Source organism: Mesoplodon mirus (genome assembly GCF_964341445.2).
Source record: "Mesoplodon mirus genome assembly, chromosome: 12".
Taxonomy (NCBI): Eukaryota; Metazoa; Chordata; class Mammalia; order Artiodactyla; family Ziphiidae; genus Mesoplodon; species Mesoplodon mirus.
Genome location: NC_138988.1, coordinates 2,126,101 through 2,147,501, shown reverse-complemented (window position 1 = coordinate 2,147,501; position 21,401 = coordinate 2,126,101). Strand labels below are relative to the sequence as shown.

Sequence of the window (21,401 nt, the reverse complement as noted above, 5' to 3'; positions counted from 1 at the left end):
GGCCCTGCGTGTCCTGTCTGCCCTGCAGCTTCCCAAAGCTCGGGGGCTACTGGGTGTCAGAGGGGTGAATGCAGAGAGGGAAGCAAATGAGAGTAATGTTTTCTATCCATTTCAGAAAAAGCTGGATGCAGGGGTGTGATGGCCTCTGGCTGGGTCACCTTGCTGAGTTACTTGGTTCCAGCCCAAGTCGTTCAAGCACTAACCTACGGTTGCCTTGAGGCATTTTACATATGAATTAAAGTCTTTAACCAGTTGACTCTGAGTAAGGGAGATGATCCTGGTGAATCTGGGTGAGCCCCATTTAATCACCTGATAGCCCTTAAAGCAAGGCTGAGGGCTTCCCTGAAGCCAAGAGGTTCTGCCTGTGGACACAGTTTCTGCTGTGCCCAAGGGTCTAGCCCACCTGTGTGCTCCCCTGCCTCTGGATTTCAGACTCGCTGAGCTGGCCCCCCAAGCACAGAGGCCACTTCCTGGTTACAAAGCTCTTGAGACAGCACTGTAGCTATAGACGTGGATGTAGATGGGCATCCCCTACTAGCCCCACTTCTCTGGTTGAACCCTGACTCAACCAGGGGTTGAGGCAGGAGGGAACAGAGGCCAGCGTTTCTGTGCACCTGTGGTTATGATGCAGTGCACTAACGACTTCACATACACAACCTCATTTAACCCCCAGCAGTGCTGTGAAGTGTTCATCAGTGACAGTGCTTTAGGCTCCAAGTAACAGAAAACTCAACTCACAATGGATTAAACCACAGGGACACTGATAATCCTGCATGAGAAGTCCAGGGGACAGCAGCTCAGTGATGTCTGCAAGGACCCAATTCTCCATCTTTCGACTCTTAGCCTGTCATCTTGGCCTATCAGCACAGGCCCCTCACGGTCACAAGATAGCTGCCATGGCCCAGGCATCACTGCCACATCCAGAGATAGAAAAATAACTTCCTTCTTCAACTTCTCTGATCCCAGAGACCCTCCTTGAAGACCTCCCCTCATCTCTCATTGGCCAGGATCACATCACACGCCTGTTCCTACACCAATCCTTGGCAAAAGGAAGGAACAATCATGATCAGCTTAAGCCAATCAGATCTCCTGTCTGGAAGCACTTGGCCACTCAGTGCCTGACGGAATAACTGAGATTGTGCCAACAAGACAAATGGGGTGTGATTGTTTGGGTTGTTGTATTTGGTTCCTAGCAACCATAACAAATTACCACAAATGTAGGCACTCAAAACAACATCCACTTATGATCTCACATTCCGCAGGCCAGAAGTCCAGGCAGGCTCGCCCGGGTTCTCTGCCTAGGCTCCCACAAGGCTGAAATTAAGGTGCTGTTGACCTTGGGCTGAGGGGAAGAATCGGTTTCCAAGCTCACCCAGGGGTTGACAGAATTCAGATCCTTGTGGCTGCGGGACTGGGATCCCCATCCCTTGCTGACTGTCAGCAGGCGTTGCTCTCTACATGCCATGTCCTGTGTCCCTGTTCACCCTCCAACCAGCAACGACCCAAGTCCTCACACTTCACATCTCCCTAACTTCCTCTTCTGCACCAGCCAAGAAAGTTCTTTGCTTTTAAAGGGACACGTGTGACGAGGTGACACAGCTTAAGGTCAGCTGTCCCATATAACATAACACCATCCCAGGAGTGATACCTCACCACATTCACAGGCTGCAGGAATTAGGGTGTGGGATCTTGGGGGTCATTCCTAGAAATTCTGCTCCTGCACCAGCTGGGTCTGCCCTCCCTTACTTTCTGCCCAAGCCTGGTCCTCCAAGCTGCCCATCGACTCCGTTAGCTCCTGGGCGTCCTGTCCACCAATTCCTTTCCTGCTTCAATGATGGTTTCTATTGTTGCAACCATGAACCACTGGCTTGGGTACAGCCCCGAACAACTCACTTCTCCTTCCTTTCCGATGAAGTGTCTGTCCTGCTGTAGCAGCACCATGGCTACTGTGCGGGTGGGCAGAATTTCTAGGAATGACCCCGGAGATCCCACACCCTAATCCCTGCAGCCTGTGAATGTGGTGAGGACAAGGTGTCTCCATGGGAGCAATATCTCCCCCAGAGACATTCTGGAAATTTGTGGGGAGGGACTGTTTGTTTCAGTGACTAGGAGGATGGTGCTGCCAGCACTTGGGGGTGGATTCCAGGGATAGAGGCCTCCAGGTAGGCCCCGTACAACTCACCAGGATTGCCTGGTACCGCACATGACTTCCAAATACCCTGCTGTGTGTTCGTTCTGTGAAAAACTTGCTTTCACTGCAATTATCTGAGCCTAGGTCCTAAGTCTGCTTTCCATACAAACAGTTTTTTTGCACAGGTTTAATATACAAAGAATTTTGCAAGAATGCAATGCTGTGTGAGTTGAGGGAAGGTTATACTTTGGTTTGTTTGGAATTTTCCAAGGGTGGCTCATCATTGCATAACCACATGACAGATGATAGCAACATCTGTGAAGCTTTACCAGCTGGTGAGGAGTTCCTGTGTCCACTAGCATTCATTACTCTGCGTCCCAGGGAGTCTGCATATCTGTCTATCTGTCTGTCCATCTGTCCCTCCATCCATCTATCTGGATACCTTTTCCTAGTCCTTATTTCAAAATGTCAACTATAGGGAAAGAGCGTCAACAACATTCCACTGAACATGACCTTACCTCTCTCACATTCAAACTTGGCCATTATAGATAGTTGTAAGCATCTGAAATTTTCTTTATATCTGAGCATTTGCTTATTGAAATGTATGTTATGAAATTCCTTTCTCCTTTAAATCACAAGGCATCACATTAATTTTTTCAAAGTATATGTAATGACAGGGCCTATTTGCTCATTTAGGGACAGCACAGGAATGTTCCAAAATATCCGTTATCAAAAAGAGGGTGTCAGTATGTCAGCGGCGGGGTCCTCTGCTGTGCGGGGGATAGAACGAGTGGCTGAGGGACAGGGCAAGAGCTTGGCTCCGACAGTGCCCACAGCTTATGATGTGCTGCTGTCCAAGCGTTTGCCCCATTTCAGACACCCTCCTAGGAGCTGGGTCATCTCTCACCGTACCTGCAGAGAACCTGTGCTGTTATCCTTTAGTTACTATTTTTCCTTACGTCATCTCACTCTTTTTACTTAATTTAAAAGGAAGTTTTATCACTGTCATAAACATGAAACTAAAATGGTTCATTAACTGTCTTTAGTACACATTATACTAAATACTTAACTGTTTAAAACACACACACACACACACACACCTGTTTATCCGAGTGCCAAACGGAGGCAGGAGCTCCCCGTGTTTAAAAGTACCGTTATTTCTTTTCATCTTCATGGCACCCCAGGGCCCATCAGTGTTTTCTGCTGAATGAACAGAGGATTGAGACGGAGGCCGGGGGGCGGGGGCAGTTGCAGAGCGTCACACCGCAAAGCCACGGTCCTGCGGGGGGGAACCCAGATCAGGCAGCTCCCGAGAACCCCCTTTTGCATTGCAGAACCAAGGGAGGCTCTGTCCGTCGGTGGCCCGGGGCTGGGCGTGAGCTGCCAGGGCTGGAAGGAGTAGGGGGAACATCTGGCCCTTGTCAGATCGTGTTGGCCGCCGGGCTCCAGCAGGAAGAAGGCGTCAGAGGGAGGCTCGCTCGGGGCTCAGGGCGGCACACAGAGGTGCGCAGCTGGAGGGGACGCCCTGCTGGCACGAGGACGTGGTCTGTCCGGGCATGAGGGGACAGTGGGCAGCCGAGGGCCCACCTCTCCACAGGAGGGCCTGGAGCTGAGAGGGAGGTGCTCCGCTGTGCCTGTGGGGTGACAAGCGTCTCTGCAGGTCCCAGAAGTTCCCCCAGCCCCTCCATGCCCCCAGAGGAGAGTGGCCCGAGGTGGGCACGGGGTGGACGTGGGGTCACAGGCCAGCGAGGGCCTCTGCCGGTCTTTGTAGTCCTGGTTGTCTCAGGTCCTGGACTGACCTGGTGAATCTCTAACTCCCCTTAGCCAACCTCTCTTTTTAACAAAGAAAGAACAGCCTGAAAACAGGATCTAGCTAGAACTGGCTATTTTGTTGTCTTTGTTTTTCTGGTTACCTTCTATTTATGGCAAGAGACAGTGGCTTTTTACTCTTGGTGATAATGTTTCCTATGAAAGGAAATCTGTATTAGTCAACAATAGGGCCAGTGACCCAAAATGCCTGCAGTTTGGGAAGGTCTTCCTCACCCTCTCACCTGGAGGGTCCACCCCTCTGACAGCCCCCATCCATGGGACTCAGCAGTGATGGGGCTGGGACTCGCCCCCGTCCGTGGCTCCAAAGCTAGCGCTCTCCTGTCTTTCTGGAACAATCCAAGAGCAGAGGGACGGGAGGAGCTGGAATCACCCCCCCGCCCGCTAGTCACGTGAACTGCTGCCAATGGTATCATTCATCTGTTCCTGCATTCATCTTTCAACAAACCTTGATGGGCCACTCTGTCCTGTGCTGGCTGCCCTCCAGGAAATGCCGTCTGTTGGGGGAAACATAGCACAACAGCCGCTGGAGACCGTGGGAGCTCAGGGCATCCAGGTAGGGAGGCAAGCTCTGAAAGGAAGCGACATTTGTGTCGGGGACCCGGCAGGTGTGTGCTTGAAGGACCAGCAGGGTTTTCCAGGCAGAACTAGCTCGGGATGGGTACACCCTGCAGCTCGAAGGATCTGCGTGCTCTCAACAAGTTTCCCCAGCTCTGGACGTCAGTTTTCTCATCTGTGAAATGGCAGGAATGAGAATAGGTTTTTCTTAGGGCTGCTGGGAGGAATAGATGAGTTTTTTCATTAAAACACTCAGAGCGTACATACTATCTATAAAATAAATAGGTAAGCAACAAGGACCTACTGTAGAGCACAGGGAACTCTACTCAGTGTCTTGTAATAACCTATGCAGGAAAAGAATCTGAAAAAGAATGTGTGTGTGTATGTATATACATACACATACACACAAGTATAACTGAATCACTTTGCAGTACACTTGAAACTAACATAACGTAAATTAACTATACTTCAATTTTTAAAAATTAAATCTGTATATATAAGGGAAAAAAACACTCAGAGCAGCATCTGGCACACAGTAAGGTGCTGGCCGTGGTCATCACATGCAAGGACCTAGAGGGCAACGCGCCGGGGGGTCCGTGGGTCGGGCTCTGTCATGCCCAGGGGGCATCAGCAGCCATGAGCTGGAGGGCTGGGCCGGGTCAGACCATGAAGGACCCTCGAGGTTGTGTTAAGGACACCGGCGTTCTTTCTCTTGGCCACAGAGAGCCACTGAAGCATTTTGCAGGGAAGATGGATGGGGTCAGAGCTGACCTCTGCTCCCTTTGGCAGCCAGAGTAGAGTGGGGACTGGAGGGCAGAAGTGGAGGTGGGCAGGGGGACTTCTCGCCACCTGTGGGACCCTCTTGAACAAAATATATCCTTTCCTGCTCCGGATCTTAGCTTCGTCACTTGCGGAAACTAGCTTGGGGAGCGGCTGGAATATGGGGGGATCTGGACTTCTCTGGTCGGCCATGGGAAGACACAGTAGGCTTTAGAAAAGGGTCAGGGCTGTTTTCCAGATAATGGCCATGACAGCAAGTGCTGATGGCCTGGGAGTGGGTGGAAAGAGACACATACTTATCAGGTTACAGGGTCCTCTCTGTGACTTTGGGGCTGGAGCATTCAAAGAAGCTGGAGCTGCAAGTCAGGGGGGCCATAGCACTCAGCCCACCCAGGGTGGGGGGCACAGGTGACCTCCACCTGCCCCCAGGTCACTCCATCTCCTCCCCAGAGCCAACCCCAGGGATCTCGTTCTTATGGGAAACCCTCATTAAACCACTGGGCCCTGTGGTCCAGCCCCAGGGCCAAGAGCTGTCAGATTTCTAAGGCCGGACTATTCCAACAAAGCCTTTCACAAACTACTGCAGTGAGGGTTTGCAGTCAGTCAATCAAGAAATATTACACAGGGCTTCCATGCTGGCGCAGTGGTAGAGAGTCCGCCTGCCGGTGCAGGGGACACGGGTTTGTGCCCCGGTCCGGGAAGATCCCACATGCCGCGGAGCAGCTGGGCCCATGAGCCGTGGCCGCTGAACCTGCGCGTCAGGAGCCTGTGCTCCGCAACGGGAGAGGCCAGAACAGTGAGAGGCCCGTGTACCACAAAAAAAAAAAAAAAGAAATATTACACAGACATGTCCTCTTAGCCTGAACCACTCTCAAGTGGCCTTTTGCAGGTCAAAAGCAGGAAAAGTCAGCAATTCCATCTGGGTCAGCCTACCACAGCTTCCACCACCTGTAGTATGAAGCTCAGTGGGGCCTGTGAAGCAGGGAGTGGGCCGTGGGGAGGCCGGGCTGGGCAGAGCGTGGGCCCGGGTCCGGATCACCGTCCTGCCCCCAACACCTCTGTGACATAATCTTTTCGTCCTCTGAGAAACAGCAACCTCAGAGCCCAGGGATGAGAGTTGCCCAGAATAGCACACCAAGGCCCAGCCCAGAGCAGGGTGCCAGGTCAGGGCCAGCTCACCCGTTCTCCGGTCTGCTCTGCGAGCCCGCCACCCTGGCCCTGCTGCCCCCGTCTGTCCCCAAACACCTGCCACCTCTCTTCCTCCGCCCAGGCCTCTTTCATGCTGCTCAAGCCCAGGTCCTGCCTCCTTCAGGCCGCCCGCCCCGCTCTGCAGACCCAGCGCCCTCCTTGTCTGGGGGAGGTCCAGCCCTGCGTCCAGTGGGCACGGCCCTGAAGAGTGAGGGCTGTCTGTGCCCTCCCTGCCTGATGGTCCCGTGTCTCCACCCAGAGGACCACTGACGGCAGGGACTGCGCCCCTCTCCCCGCCCACCCCCGCCTGCACGGACCCAAGCATTGTAGGTGCCACAGAATAGCATGTATACTGCAGCCCTCTGCCCAGCACCATTGCTGCGGCCCCCCTGGACTAGGCCCTGTGTACGACCTCCAGGTGGCCAAACCCAATGGACACTCTTTCGGTGGCCAAGTGGGTGACGGCACTTTACACGGGGACGCGGGGAGCAGGAGAGGCAGATGGAGGAAGGAGGCGGGGTGGAGACTGTGGGACATCCAGGTGGAGATGCCAAGGCAGCAGCTGCGCTGGGGAGCTCACTGGGAAACCAGATCTGAGAAGCCAGAGCTAGAGGCAGATTTGGAAGCCACTGGTGCTTGAAGCCACAGCACTGGCTGAGACCTTACAGAGGGAGTGCACACGAAGAAGAGAGGAGGTCCTCGGGCGGTGCCCTAGGGCCGCGGGGGTTGGGGGCCAGGAGGAAGAGGAGGAACTAGCAGAGCAGACAAGAAAGGGTGCAGCGGAGGTTGAGCGTCTCCCAGAAGCCGAGGGAAGGAGGCGTCCAGTGAGGGAGCGGTGTGGGGCCGCCCTGCCTCTGCAGGCCCGGCCGTGGGGCGGTGCCGGCCGACAAGACGGGGGCAAAGCAGGCAGAGACGCGGGTGGAGGAGCCGCGCGGCGGGAGGGTGGCTGCGTCTGTGTCAAGGTGGAGATATTACAGGTCGTCTGTGTGACACGCGAACGACCCTGCAGACTGACCCAGCAGAGAGGGGGGCAGTGATACAGGCCGTTAGAGACCAGCTGCTGGACGAGCGTAACACCCCACTCTGTTTCTCCGCAGCCCCGCTGCACTTGGAAAATTCCAAAGTGTGTTCTCATCCGTCCCACCCTCCGAACTCCGTCCTCGCTGGCTTCCTCTTCCCCCCTTCGTTGCATGTGACCTGTGGTCACCTAACGAGGACAGCAGCTGGGCTGGGCCATTCCAAGCTTGCCTTGCAAGCTTCCCCTGCACCTGGCGGGGCCACTGAGACGCGGGCCTGGAGCCAGGGGCCAGGGTGTAAACCCAGCTCCTCCACTTCCGAGCTGTGCGGCTTGAGCCAGTTACTCTGGCAAAATGGGGGGCATGATGGTACCTACCTCGCGGGGTTGTTGTGAGGAAATGTTCAAAGCCCTAGAACAGTGCCTGGCACCTAGCGAGCATGCTGAGAGATTTACTGTCGTGTTGACGCAGGAAGTCGCTCTTGGACACGGCTTCTGAGACGCCAGTGGCTGAGGGGATGCAGGCAGGGGAGGCCCAGCTTCTGCTAGGAAACTCAGAATAAGGGCTGTCCCCCCATCTCATTTTGCTTGTTGAAGCCCTTAAATAATTTAGGGAAAAAATTAATTCCTCACAGTGGGAAGACTTAGACATTGCCTAGTCTGACTCTATTCAAAATTCCACCCATTGACGTCCCTTATCTGCTTACATACCTCCTCTGCTGGGAGGCTCACCACCTCCCAATGCAGCCCATTCCATTCTTGGTCAGCAGTCCTTGTGAGAAAGCTTTTCCTCAAAGGGAGCTAAACCTGCCTTCTTCTGACGCTCTCTCGTCTTTGCTCCCCCTCCCCTTCATCCTGGTCAAGCACTGCCCTCTGGGGCCACATAAAGGCTACTTGCCTCCTCCCCTGAGTCTTGGAGACAGGGACCCTATACCCCTGTGTCTTCTCTTCTTTTGGCTGTGGTCTGAGTCTCTGGAATTGAGAGGGACTGTCACCTGCCCAGGTAGACCTCAAATGATATGACCTAAGCTCTAATCACACGGTTTCTCTTTGAACCAAGAATCCCCATCCAGGGGGGTCTCACACTGATTACTGCCAAGCACCTTCCCATTCTCGGCTTGCACTGGGGGAGCCTGAAAGCAGGACTTTATCAGTCAGAGTTACTGGCTCATAAGACACAAAAGGTTAGGCTTAGCTCCAGCTTCAGGCAGAGCCTGATCCAGCAACTCTAATGTTACCAAGGATCCCTTCCTATTGCCGCCATTGTTAGGCTCTATCCATAGCCCCCAGCGTCTCCAGGTGGCCCCCTAAGAGTCACAGGTGGCTGTCACATCTCCCCACGGCACACCTACTCGGTTGGGGAGAGGCTGCCTCTGTTTCGGGGACATTCCCCGAGCCTACAGCTCCTTGCATCTCATTGGCTACCTGTGCAGCCCTTAGCCAATCATGGTGGCTGGGGGTGGGATTACGCTGATTTGTGTGCTACGCCCTCCTCTGAGCAGGTGAGCAGCCTGTGGCTGGGGGTGGGGACAATCAGGGAGCTGTCAACCCTGGGGAGGGGGTGCTGGATGGCCCCGAGCAGCGGATGGCTCACCCTGGGCCTCATGTGCAACCTTGCAGACCACCCCCACTTGTTTGGCTCAGCAGATGGTCGGTCCTCTGGGTGGTGAGTTCACCTGACCAACCCTGGGCGCCCACACCTGCTCAGGCTCTCTGTAGCGCCTTCTCCCCGTGTCCCAGTTACTCCGGGACAGCTGCCATGGTCCCCCTGACTGGCACGCGGCCAAAGGAGCTCCTGGCCAAGCCAACGGCTTCCGGGTCCCTGCCCTCTCGCACAGGCCCGACCACAAGAACCCAATCAGAGCTGAGAGGACCTCAGAGGCATCGGCTCCAGTGACCCACCTGCAAAATGGAGCCCAAGTCCCACTGCCAGTTCCTACTGGCAGCGCTGGGGTTGGAATCAAGGACCCCTGCCCGGCCCTCCTGGATGCAGACGCTCCTCAGAAGATTTTGACTTTAGTCTCATTGGCTAAAATTCAGTTACAAGCCTACGATTTAGCTGTAAGGGAGGCTGAGTGAATATCCACCATGGAAGGCTGACTCAGCCATACTGGCCACTGGGTAGGGAGTCAATGGGGTCAGCCACAGAGACCACACAGGGGCTTCTGCAGGCATGTCACAGACAGCTTAGCTGTGTAGAGCAAGGAGTGGGGAAGGGCGGGCCCATACCCCACGCTCTCCCACAGGAAACTGGCTGAGCCCCCTCCCTCCCAACACCTGTGTCTTCCCACACCCACAGGTCAGAGGACAGACACCTCCCAACCTCACCACGAGCCAGCCCAGAGCCACAAGCCAAGAGTGGTGAACCTGAGGATGGTAGGACCAGAGACCCAGACCTCCCTCCAGAGGGAGCCTGGGGCTCCGATAGCAGCTCGGGGAGCAGACCCCTGCACGAAGGTTTGTCTCGCACACCCAGGCTTGCTGCCAGCTCACGGCTGACCAGGCTGTGCCCCAGCCCTGCTCCCAGGGTCCTGTCTGAGCTGACGCTGCAATCTGGCCTCCAGACAGAACCCCATCCCCTACCTGCTGAGGCTGGGCATCCCCAGCCCCCAGCCCCCCCTATACCCGGGCCTGAGAGCAGACACCCAGTGGGGGAGGGTGGGATCCAGGGAGGCAGGTTCTGGCTCAGCATGGGAGAATATGTCTCTTGTCAATCCCGTGTAGGGGTGGGTCGGGCCAGGGAGCTGGGGTGGAGTAAGCTCCCCATCATAAGAGGTGTGTAAGTAGGGCTGGACGGTCACCCCTCAAGAAGAGCGCAGAGACGCCCATCATCTTAAGAACCTGGGTCTGGTGGCTGTGGAGCATCAGGAGGAAAGGAGAGAAAAGCTGTCTGAGCCAGTGCCCCACGGTTCTCAGGGCTCTACCAGCTCAGCTGCAGGCAGGAGTGGAAGGGCTGCTGGGTGCCATCCCTCCCACCCGACATCAGAGCCCCTACTGCCCCTGCCTCGGGCATTGGGACGATTGTGACGATAATGACACCACACACACACACACACACACACACACACACACACATCATCATCATCATCATCAGGAAACTCCCACAATGAAAAACAAATCGTCAATATTGGAAATATACATAATCAAAAAGTCATGGACCAGTCCCCTCAAACCTGTTCTCTTGGGTCTGAGACACTTTTTATTGAGACAAAACAGAACGGCCCTGAGCCCACCCAGCTGGGTGTCCAAAATCAGGACACCTGAGCCAGTGGTTCCCAAACCTGCCAGCCGGCCAGGATCACCCAGCAGCCTCATGAAATGCAGGTGCCCAGGGACTTCCCTGGTGGCACAGTGGTTAAGAATCCGCCTGCCAATGCAGGGGACACGGGTTTGAGCCCTAGTCCGGGAAGATCCCACATGCCGCAGAGCAACGAAGCCCGTGCAGGACAACTACTGAAGCCTGTGCGCCTAGAGCCCGTGCTCCGCAACAAGAGAAGCCACCGCAATGAGAAGCCCATGCACAGCAATGAAGAGTAGCCCCTGCTCACCGCAACTAGAGAAAGCCTGCGTGCAGCAACAAAGACCCAACATAGCCAAAAATTAAAAATAAATAAATAATTTGTTTAAAAAAAAAAAAAAAGGAAAGAAAGAAATACAGGTGTCGGAGCCCACCCCCAAGCTGCTGCGTGTGATCCTCTGGGGGCGGGGAGGTGGAGGATTCCACGGCCGTGCCCGTCAGGACACTGTCTGGGAGTGTCAGGCCTTTCGGCCCGAACCGGCTCTAGTTAAAGGGAACTTGCTGCTTCACATAATTCACTTAAAAGCCCAAGAGGGTCAGCAGACGCCATCCCTCCTAGCCTCACCTGCCGTCCTGTGCGTGGGCTCCCCTCACGCTGACAAGGGGGCCCTCAGCAGCTCAGACCCACGCCCTCCAGACCCCAGGCTGGAAGAACAGTGGTGTCACCCTTCTCTGGAAGTTTAAGTCAAGTTTTGGCCCGACTCTCCCTGGCTACGCTGGATCCCTGGCCCTGCCTGCACCAGTCATGTGGCTGGGTGGTCTGTGCTCTGACCGGCCAGGCTGGACTCACATGTCCCCCAAGCCAGGGTGGAGTGGAGGTGCCCCTGGAGACGGGGCCTGACGCCGGGCAGCCGGACCCCAGTTGGGCATGACATAACCCAGGGTTTCTGACGCTCATTCCACCTGGAGCGCACCAAGAGGCATGGCCACGTCAGGGATCACACTGAGTCACACGTGTGACACCCCTCCCTGCACATCCCTGGGCGTTGGAGGCATGCAGTCCCTGAGAGTTGAAGATCGGTTCACTGGGTGCCCGTGCCCTGCAGAGCCCCGGCCCAGCCCGAGAGAGGGTCTTGGCCCCCTTAGCTGAGATCACCGTGTCCTCAGTGGGAAGTAACACGCCCGTTGAGGGCACAGATGGGCCCTGGCCTCCCAGCAGAGAAGAGAAGAAGGCTCATCGCTCCCAGTGTCCCCGTGTGAAACCCAGGGATGGGGTCCCGGGCCAGGCACTCGGGAGGGGGCCGCACGGCACAGGCCAAGGGGGTGGGAGAGCCACTGTCTGGCGGAAGGGGTGAGGGACCGGCAGGGGAGACTGCACCAGTGCCTCTCTCCCCTCCCCCCCGCCCCCCCCCCCCCCCCGAGAGCTGCCTGCTTCCCCCCGCTCTGTCCCTTACCTGCAGCCCGTGCTTCTCCAGCAGCGGACGAGCAGCTGTTCCGCTCGGTCGAGGGCCAGGCCGCCTCTGACGAGGAGGACGACCACGAGAAGTGGCAAGAGGACCAGGGGCCACCAGCTGAGGTCAAGGCCCTGCTGCCCGGCCTCTCCAGCTGCGGGAGTGGGTGCGTGTGCCGGTGAGGACGCCCGGGACCGGGCACCAGGGCGCCGGGCTCTCACAGTCGTCCCGGAAGCACAGGGCGGCCCCTCCGTGCAGTGACAGACCTTGAACGTGGGAGGCTGACCCCCGATTCACGTCCAGGCTCGGTCACCTCCCTGCCCTCTGACGCTCTGTGCCCTCATCTGTTGGGGGAGGGGAGAAGACGGCCCCCGGCATGGGCGAGGGTGAAATGAGATGAGCCAAGGCACAGTTCCTGGTGGTTTAATTCCCACTGAGTCTCACCCCCTTGGCCACGGTCCCAGGACCTGCCCCGAAGCTCTAGTGGGACCCTCAACACATCAGTCCCTTTCCTAACCCACTGCTCCCGACACCTGGGGCGCCTCGGCCAAGTAGCCCAACTTCTGAGCCTCAGTCTTCCTGTCTGTCAGATGGGACAGTAACACCTGTCTGGCAGAGGTTTTGTGAGGATTCTCCATCGAGGATGTAAAATGCCCCACGGGTGCCCGATCCCAGCGGGTACTCCACTGGGGGGCGGCCTTGACTTTTTAAATTATATCGTAAAGTTCAGTTGATTTTCCAGGGTCATTGTTATCACCAACCCTTTAAGTCAACAAACATATACTAAGCACCTACTCTGTGCCAAACAAATTTGGGGGCACCGGGAAAACAGCACTAACCAAGACAGGCCCTCTGCCCTGGAGCCTCTGTTCCAGTGAGTGGGGACAGGCGTGAGGGAGAGGCGGGGCAGGGGCAGGACATGCTGGGAGGGCCTCTGGAAGGTGCTGTTTGAGCAGAGCCCTGAAGGAAATGAGGGAAAAGCATTCCAGGCAGAGGGAACAGCAAGTGCAAAGGCCCAGAGGCATGTAGGAGGGGCCATAAGGAGCCTGTGGTGGCTGAAGCAGAATGAGTGAAGGTGGGTGGGAGGGAGGTCGGGAGGTCACGGGGCAGAGTGGGCGAGGCCTCTGGCTTTTGCTGTGATGAGATGAGGAGCCGCGGGGGTGGGTGAGCAGGGGGTGCCATAGCCCCGCTTAGCTTTCAGGGGAGACAGACTTGGTAATAACACCCCCCTCCCAGGCTGGAGCAGACTCTGGAAAGCAGCTCCCTCAGTGCTGGCACTCTCTTTCGCTGCAGGTGTGACGACCAGACAGCCAAGAAGCTCATGACCTACCTCACCCACTTTGGCAGTGCCGACCATGCCCGTGCCCTGGGGGAGCTGGAGCAGCTGGGGACGCAGGGCTGCAGTGGGAAGACCCTGGGGACACCAGGGGAAGAGGTCAGCTGAGTCCCACAGGCTGAGAGCTGGACCAATGCTAGAGTCTCTCACAGGCGGAAGAACTGAGGGATCTCAGCCAAGTGCTGTGCCCCATTCACAGATGCACAGACCAAGACTCAGAGAGAAGATGATTTAGATCTAATGAAGAATATTTTGGTTGCAAGTTAAGGGATACATCTCAGATTAGCTCGAGTGAAAAACAGGAATTTTTAGAATACGGAGCTGGGAGAACAGTTTCAAAAGAACAGCTAAGATGAGGCACTTCAGCTTCCTAACATGGATCCAGGGAGGCAGATTGCCTCCACCTATCTGCTCTGTATTTTTCTGGGTGCTGACCTCACTTTCCCCTACTTCAGAGGGGCTTGCTCCATGTGGCGGGGGGAGGGAAGGTAGGACCACAGGCAGCTCTAGGCTCCCATCAGCCCACTGAAGAAACGCCAGGGGAACAATAACAGCCCAGTACATTAAATCTCAGGGAAGAACTCCAGTGGTCCAGGCTCAGTCATGTGCCCATGCCAGGGCCAATCCCTGTGGTAGGCGGGCAGGGTCCCATGACTGGCAGCTCCATCAAAGTCAGATGAAATGGAAGAGGGACACTTCCCTCAAGGGAAGTTAGTGAGTTTGTTGTGGAGGAGAAGGGTGGTGCCGGGCAACACCAAGAGAGGTGTCTCCATCTCAACAAGACCGCTTAGCATTTTTTTTCTCATCTGTCTACACCATGGCAACTTCCCTGTTCCATAGTAATCAAACATGGAATGCTATGGCAAGTTATTATTTCACTAAGCCCTCTAGCACAATGCACTTTTGCAAACTGATTTTGATAAAAAGAGTTTTATATTTATATACCTGAAATTCTAAATCCATAGTTTTGTTTTCTTTTGTTTTTTAAACATATCTGTGATCTGATACAGTTCCAAAGGGCACAGCGACCACTCCTTTCTAATTAAATCTCAGACAGGCGGCTGGGGAGCTCAGTTACTGAGACCCACAGACGATGTTCCCAGGCCTCCTCTCTCCTGCCCGAAGCTAAGCGTCCAATGGCACCATGCCTTCAGCTGCTTCTCTTTCCCTCCATCGGTGCTAAGAGAGGGGGCTGCCTCACCCCTGCCATCCCTGCTTTGGAAGGCAGGTGGCCATGCAACATTTTGCGACCTCCCAGCATCCACCCTCTGGTATTTTGATGGGATCAACAGCGTCAGTGCCCCCTGGCCAGGGGTGGGCCAGTGACTGTGGCTGGGCCAGTCGGGCCCCTCTCCTGGGGCTCTCTGTCCCGAGTGCGGGGGGAATGGCTGGCGAGTGTTCTCAGCTGCAGCACCCGGACAAGAGGCTCGAGATGTTTCCGCTGCCTCATCCTGAGGCTCTCCAGCTTCCAGTCCATTCTGGGAACAAGGCACTAGCCTGCCAGTGAATCCCCTTTCTGTTCAAACTAGCCAGATCGGTGTGTTGCCTGCAGCCAAAAAACTTTAAAAAGTAAAAGCAGATGGATAGAGAAGAGAAGGGAGGAGGGAGTCCTTCCACCAGAAAAGGAGGGATGTGTATCCTTACATCAGCCTGACTCACCGTGTGTCCTTAGGCCCGGAATTCAGCTTCTCTGGGCCTCGGTGCCATCCCTGGGGAGACGGTGGGGCTTCTATGTGCCTGACCACCTGGCAGCTTGGGAGGCCAGAAGAGATGACATCTGTGAAAGGGTCAAGGCAGGCCATGGGCCCTGCCTGGGGATGCCGCTGTGAGTATGGAGCAGAGGGCAGCAGGGCGGGTGCTGAGCCCGTTGGTCCCCACAGGCAGAGCTGCAGCAGAAGGTGGACGAGAATGAGCACCTGCGGCTGGAGCTGCAGATGGTGGAGACAGAGAGGGTGCGGCTGTCCCTGCTGGAGGAGAAGCTGGAGGACGTGCTGCAGCTCCTGCAGAGGCTCCGGGACCTGGTAGGCTCATGGGAGCTGGCACAGCCAGGGAAGGGGAGGAGCTTGGGGTGTGGGGCTGGGGAGCCCGGCCTGTGTCGGGGACTGGCTCTGAGCTTTCCTCACGTGGGCAGGTGTCATCTCTACTTCCAGATGTAGAAAGAGCTCAGGGAAGCTAATCCAAAAAAAGGGGAGGCTCTCTAATTCATTTTATGAAGCGAATATAACTTTGATCTCAAAACCAGAGGACAATAAATATAATAAGAAAGGAAAATGATAAGCTAATGTCATATTTAAATATGGATGCAAAAATATTAAATAGCCTATTAGTAAACCAAATCTGGCAGTGTTTAAAGAAATGCAATATGACTAAATTGGATTTATCCCAGGAATTCAAGGATGATTCAATATCAAACATCTATTAACACAGTACACCACACTGCAGATTACAAGGAGAAAAACCACGTGTTCATCTCAATAGAGGAACAGTCAGTAACAGCTCCTCTTATTATAAAACCTCTTGGCAAGTTAAGAACAGGAGGAATCGTCCTTAATCAGATTAGGAGTCTCAGCCAACTACCTCTCACAAGCCTCACACTTATTAGTGAAATGTTAGAAGGAATCCTTCTAAAAATCAGAATCAAGACAAGCATGCCTGTCATCACTGCTTCTGCCACGTACAGGTTCTAGCCAATGCAGTAAGACAAGAAGAAGAAAGGATGTGGGCTTCCCTGGGGGCGCAGGGCTTAAGAATCCGCCTGCCAATGCAGGGGCCACGGGTTCGAGGCCTGGTCTGGGAAGATCCCACATGCCACGGAGCAACTAAGCCCGTGAGCCACAACCACTGAGCCTGCAAGCCACAACTACTAAGCCCACATGCTGCAATTACTGAAGCCCATGAACCTAGAGCCTGCGCACCACAACAAAGAGCAGCCCCCGCTCACCACAGCTAGAGAAAGCCCACACAAAGCAATGAAGACCTGACGCAGCCATAAATAAATAAATACATAAATAAATACATAAAAAGAAAGGATGTAAGGACTAGAAAGGAAGAAACAAAGTGATTAGTAATTATGTATCACAATACTGAAGAGAATCTAAAGGAAAATTATTGTGATTCTTTGGCAAGGTGCCCAATTTTTAAAAAAATCATAAGACAGAAATCAATATTTCTAAATAGCATCAGCAAACCATTTAAAATTTTTTCTTAAGAGACACTAACTTAGCCAGGATTGATTGCACAGCCACTATGAGCTGGAAGGAGGATGTGAACACAGGTCTTCAGGGTTTGAAGTGGGCTCTGCCTGTGCTTCAGGCTGCCCAGGATGTAGGGCTACCGAGGCCCAGCCTGATGTGACACAGCCTGGGAGAGTGGCAAGTGGCAGCCCCGCACCTGTGGGCCGTGAGGGTAGTGGTTCCCAGCACAGCTCTGGGCCATGGATCCTGCAGGCAAATGCTGGTTCTTCCATCTCCCAGCTGGGTGGCTTTGGGCAGATTTCTCATTTTCTCAGCATTGCTTTTTTTTTTTTAATTTTTTAAAAATTTATTTATTTATTTTTGGCTGTGTTGGGTCTTTGTTGCTGCACGCGGGCTTTCTCTAGTTGCAGTGAGCAGGGGCTACTCTTTGTTGTGGTGCACGGGCTTCTCATTGCGGTGGCTTCTTTAGTTGTGGAGCATGGGCTCTAGGCACACAGGCTCAGTAGTTGTGGCTCGCGGGCTCTACAGCGCAGGCTCAGTAGTTGTGCCACACGGGCTTAGTTGCTCTGCGGCATGTGGGATCTTCGCGGACCAGAGCTCAAACACGTGTCCCCTGCATTGGCAGGCAGATTCTTAACCACTGCGCCACCAGGAAAGTCCCCAGAATTGCTTTTTTCACTGCTTAAAATGAGAATAAAATAAGCTCTTTCAAGGATTAAAGGAGCTGATGCATCAAGAGGCTCTCTGTTCACAGTCGTTTCCCAAGTGCCTACTTGGGCACAAGGACAGTAATCTGTAAGCACGTGATCTCTGAAGAAATAGGTCCTGCATGCTGCTCCATCACCCACCTAGAGTCTGGGCAGTGTGGCCACCCTAGGGGTGGGGGCCAGGGAGGGACCATGGGCAGCGGGACTCTATCTGCCACAGGGAACCACACAGAAGCTCGAAAGGGCCACCAAGTGCCACCCGCCCTCCATTTCTTTTTAAGAACATATCGAAAAGAGCCCTGGGGAAGATTTTGCTGAGCACACTGGACGCTTGCAGGGACCCTGCACATGGTAGGTGAGCCCCCGACCCCATCTTCCAGAGCCTGGCTGCAGCTGGAGGGCATCCTGACCTAGCACCTCTGTCCTAAGTGTCTGGGCTAAAAAATGCCACCTCATTCCTGCCCTGCCCACCTGCAAAGGGTACATTCAGGAACAGGCTTCGGGAAGCTGAAGGTGCTATTTGACAAGAGCAGGGAGCACACACCCCAGGGAAAAGGCCAAACAGAAGCCAGTGTGGCCAGACCCCAAGGGAGCCAGGCAGTTCCCTGTGGGCAGTTTAGACTCACCCACAGTCCTGGGCTTACTGCGGAGGAAGGGCTGTTATCATACCCATTCCAAAGATGGGAAGATGGAGGCACAGAGAGGCCAAGGGCCAGCCGTGCCAAGACCTCAGGTCTCTCACTTAAGTACTAGGCCATGTGGCCCCGTTGTTTAGACAAAGTTCAGAGCAGCAGAATTTCATCAGTGCCAGCTTATGCCCAATGAAATCAGGAGGAGCAAGGCCGGCTCCTGCCTGCCAGGGCCTCACAGGCTGGCGGGGAGACAGACGGGTGATGAGCATTTGCTCACTGGCCTCACTGGGCACCGCTGGGCAGGGCTCAGGTATGTCCAGTGCCCTGAAAGGTCCCTGGCACCAAGGAGGAGGTCAGAAACTGTGCATCAGAAGGTCCCTTCCCCAGGGTCCTCGGTGGGAGGGGAGCAAGGGGGGGACAGCTGAACAGGGCCGGGGAGGGCCCAGGGAGGAGGCGGAGCAGCTCTGTGGGCCAGAATGAGCAGACTGACCCGCCCTGCTGCCCACTCTTTCTTTTCAGAGGGGACGTCTGGCCCCTCAGCCATGCTGGATGCCCTGCACCGAGCTCTGGCTGGCTGTGAGCTCCTGTGTAGAGAGCCCTTGGCACCAGCCTCTGCAGCTCCAGCACTCAGCAACTCCCTCCTCATCTCCTGCTGAGGTTGCTAGCCCAGTCTGTGGGCCCCCTGGGCAGCCTGGCCACCATCAGACCAGCCTCGAGGAACAGCCTGGCCACCAGCACATCCTCAGAACCCTGGAGGTGCAGGCTCCTTCTGAGACTGGTCCAGGTTCAGAGCCCGGCAGCCATCTTTTCCTTGGGTTCCTCCCAGATTCCCTTGCAGCCCCTGCATTCCTGCTGCCAGGGTCCACACTGCCCTACGGTTGCTGGATCAGCCTGTACCTGCTGCAGTCTCCCGTGCCCTTGGAGTGGAGCTGCACACTCTTCTGCCCGGTCCAGTCCAGAATCCCTTCCCTGGGTTCCCAGGGTCTCCTCCCCTTCCTCCCCACAGCATGCCTGCCGCAGGGACTCTGTGTCCCCCAGTCCACCGGGGAAACTACTCAGGCCTCAGGAATTGTGGAAGACCAGGCAGGGCTGCGGGAACTCCAAGGGAGGCAGCGTGATCACTGCAGGCTTCCTGGTGAAGCTGGCCTTGAACTAGCTCTAGAAGAGGGATAGGATTTAGATAGGCAGAGAGGACGGAAGGGCATTTCATGTGAGGTAACAGCGAGAGCAAAAGTGTGGTGCCAGGAAGGGCCCCCATTAGTACAGAGCCCAGAGCCCCTCTTTCCTGAGCACACAGTAGGTACCAGGCCTTGTGGGGTCACAGGAAGGAGGAGGACAAGCTGCCTGGTCTCATCTACCTTAAACTCTCGTAGGGGAGAAAGATACGATGGCAAGCAGCGCAACGCGGGTGAAATCCGGGCTACCCTGAGGTAGAAGAGAGGGTTCTTCATTAAAACTGCAAACCCCAAAGCTATGTAAGAGTGTGAAGGCGTATGTGAATATACGAAAATTAGAATTTTTGTGTATACAAAAAAACTCCACAAATAAAGTCAATTATCAAAGGTAATGGTTTGATAATATTTTTATTTTAAAAAAAAAGAAGAGAGAGTTCTGAGAGCTCAGCTGAGAGGGATCAGTTAGATCCAAGGAGGATGAAGCACTACAGAGACGGCAGGACGAGGGCAGATGCCTGGCAGGGACGGGGCAGGTCAGGGGGGGCCTTGAGGACAGACGAGGGCTTAGGACTCCATCCCCCAGGCAATGGGGGCCTTGGAGGGTTCTGACCTGCCTCCCAGAGCGTGGAGCAGAGAGGAGGAGACAGGAGGCTGGAGGAGAGTCATCGGGACACAGAAGGGGAACCCTGGGGGAAGGAGATCAGGGGAGCCTGGGACAAGCAGGCACTCCTGGGCAGGAGCCACAGGGGGCGCTGGAGGACAATGCCCAGCCTCGTGTCTTGTACGAACCTCATCTCATTGGGGACTAGGATGTAGAGGTGCCCAGAGAGGCTGGATGCGCTACCCAGCATCACACAGCAAATTAGCATCCAACACTGGACTGAGGCCTGTTTTCTAATCTCATATCTCACACAATTCCTACCACTTCCAGCTGTCTCTGGCTAGGAAACCCCAGGCTTGGGGTCTGGATTAGTTATGGTACAGGCTAAACCACCCTGATAAAAGAGATCCCGATATACTCTGGGTCAGACAGGATAGAACTCTCTCCCCTCTAACAGTCCAGAGGTGAGTGGTCCTGGTTGACAGAGCAGCTCCGCTCCACGTCGTCAACCAGGGATCAAGGTTCCTTCCACTTTGTTGCTCTGCCTTGCCCTAGGGTGTCATCCTCCTTTGCATGGTGGAAGCCAATTCACCAGCATTGCATCTGCCCTCCACAGGAAGGAGGAGAGAGGAAGGGCAGGCTCAGGCACCCTGGCTCACATCTCCTCTACGCTCATCCCATATGTCTCATGAACACTGACGCAAAAATCGCCAACAAAATATTAGCAAGTCGAATCCAACACTGTATAAAAAGAATTATACACCACAAACAAGTGGGATTTATCCCAGGTATGCAAGGCTGTTTCAACATCCAACAATCAACTAATGTAATCCATCACATCAACAGGATGAAGAAAAATCACATGATTGTATCAACAGGTGCAGAAAAGGCATTTGAAAAAAACTCCAACATCCATTAATGATTTTAAAGAAACAACTGTCAGCAAACTAGGAATAGAGGGGAACTTCCTCAATTTGATAAAGAACATCTACAGAAAACCTACAGTGAACATCACACTTAATGGTGAGAAACTAGACACTCCCACTAAGATCAGGAACAAGGCAAGATGTTCCTCTCAGCATTCATCTTCAACATCTTACTGGAAGTCCTAGCTAATGCAAAAGATAAGAAAAGGAAATAAAAGGTGCTATGGAGTGAATATCTGTATCCCAACATATGTTGAAACCCTCATCTCCAAAGTGATGGTATTGGAAGATGAGACCTTTGGGAGATGATTAGGTCACAAGGGTGCAGCCCTCAGGATGATTAGTGCCCTTATGAGAACGGACATGGAACATGCATCCTCTCTCTGTGTCTCCATCATGTGAGGCTACAATGAGAAAAGGGGCCATCTGTAAACCAGGAGGAGGGCCCAACCAAGAACCTGACCATGCTAACACCCTGATCTTGGACTCCCAGCCTCCAGAACTGTGAGAAATAAATATACTTGTTTTTTAAGCCCCCCAGTGTATAGTATCTTGTGACTAAGGCAAAGGGCAATACAGATTAGGAAGGAAGAAACAAAACTGCCTTCATTTGCAGATGACATGATCATCTACATAGAAATC

General features: G+C 54.5%; 1 protein-coding gene across 5 annotated transcripts in view; it reads left to right on the top strand.

The window, feature by feature from the left end:
• The window catches only part of EFCC1 (EF-hand and coiled-coil domain containing 1), a 33,297-nt gene extending 13,683 nt beyond the window's left edge, over positions 1–19,614 (top strand). Inside the window, exons 3-8 of one of the 5 annotated variants that reach the window (XM_082638879.1) lie at positions 9,799–9,956; positions 12,213–12,354; positions 13,482–13,623; positions 15,405–15,545; positions 17,707–17,776; positions 18,577–19,614. In XM_082638879.1, coding sequence (XP_082495005.1) covers positions 9,799–9,956; positions 12,213–12,354; positions 13,482–13,623; positions 15,405–15,545; positions 17,707–17,776; positions 18,577–18,713 — 790 coding nt within the window. In that variant the 3' untranslated portion in view covers positions 18,714–19,614. Of the gene's footprint in view, positions 1–9,798; positions 9,957–12,197; positions 12,367–13,481; positions 13,624–15,404; positions 15,546–17,706; positions 17,777–18,576 lie in introns of all 5 variants that reach the window. The other 4 variants (XM_082638878.1, XM_082638877.1, XM_082638880.1 and 1 more) reach the window with 4 other exon arrangements.
• Positions 19,615–21,401: the final 1,787 nt, after the last annotated feature.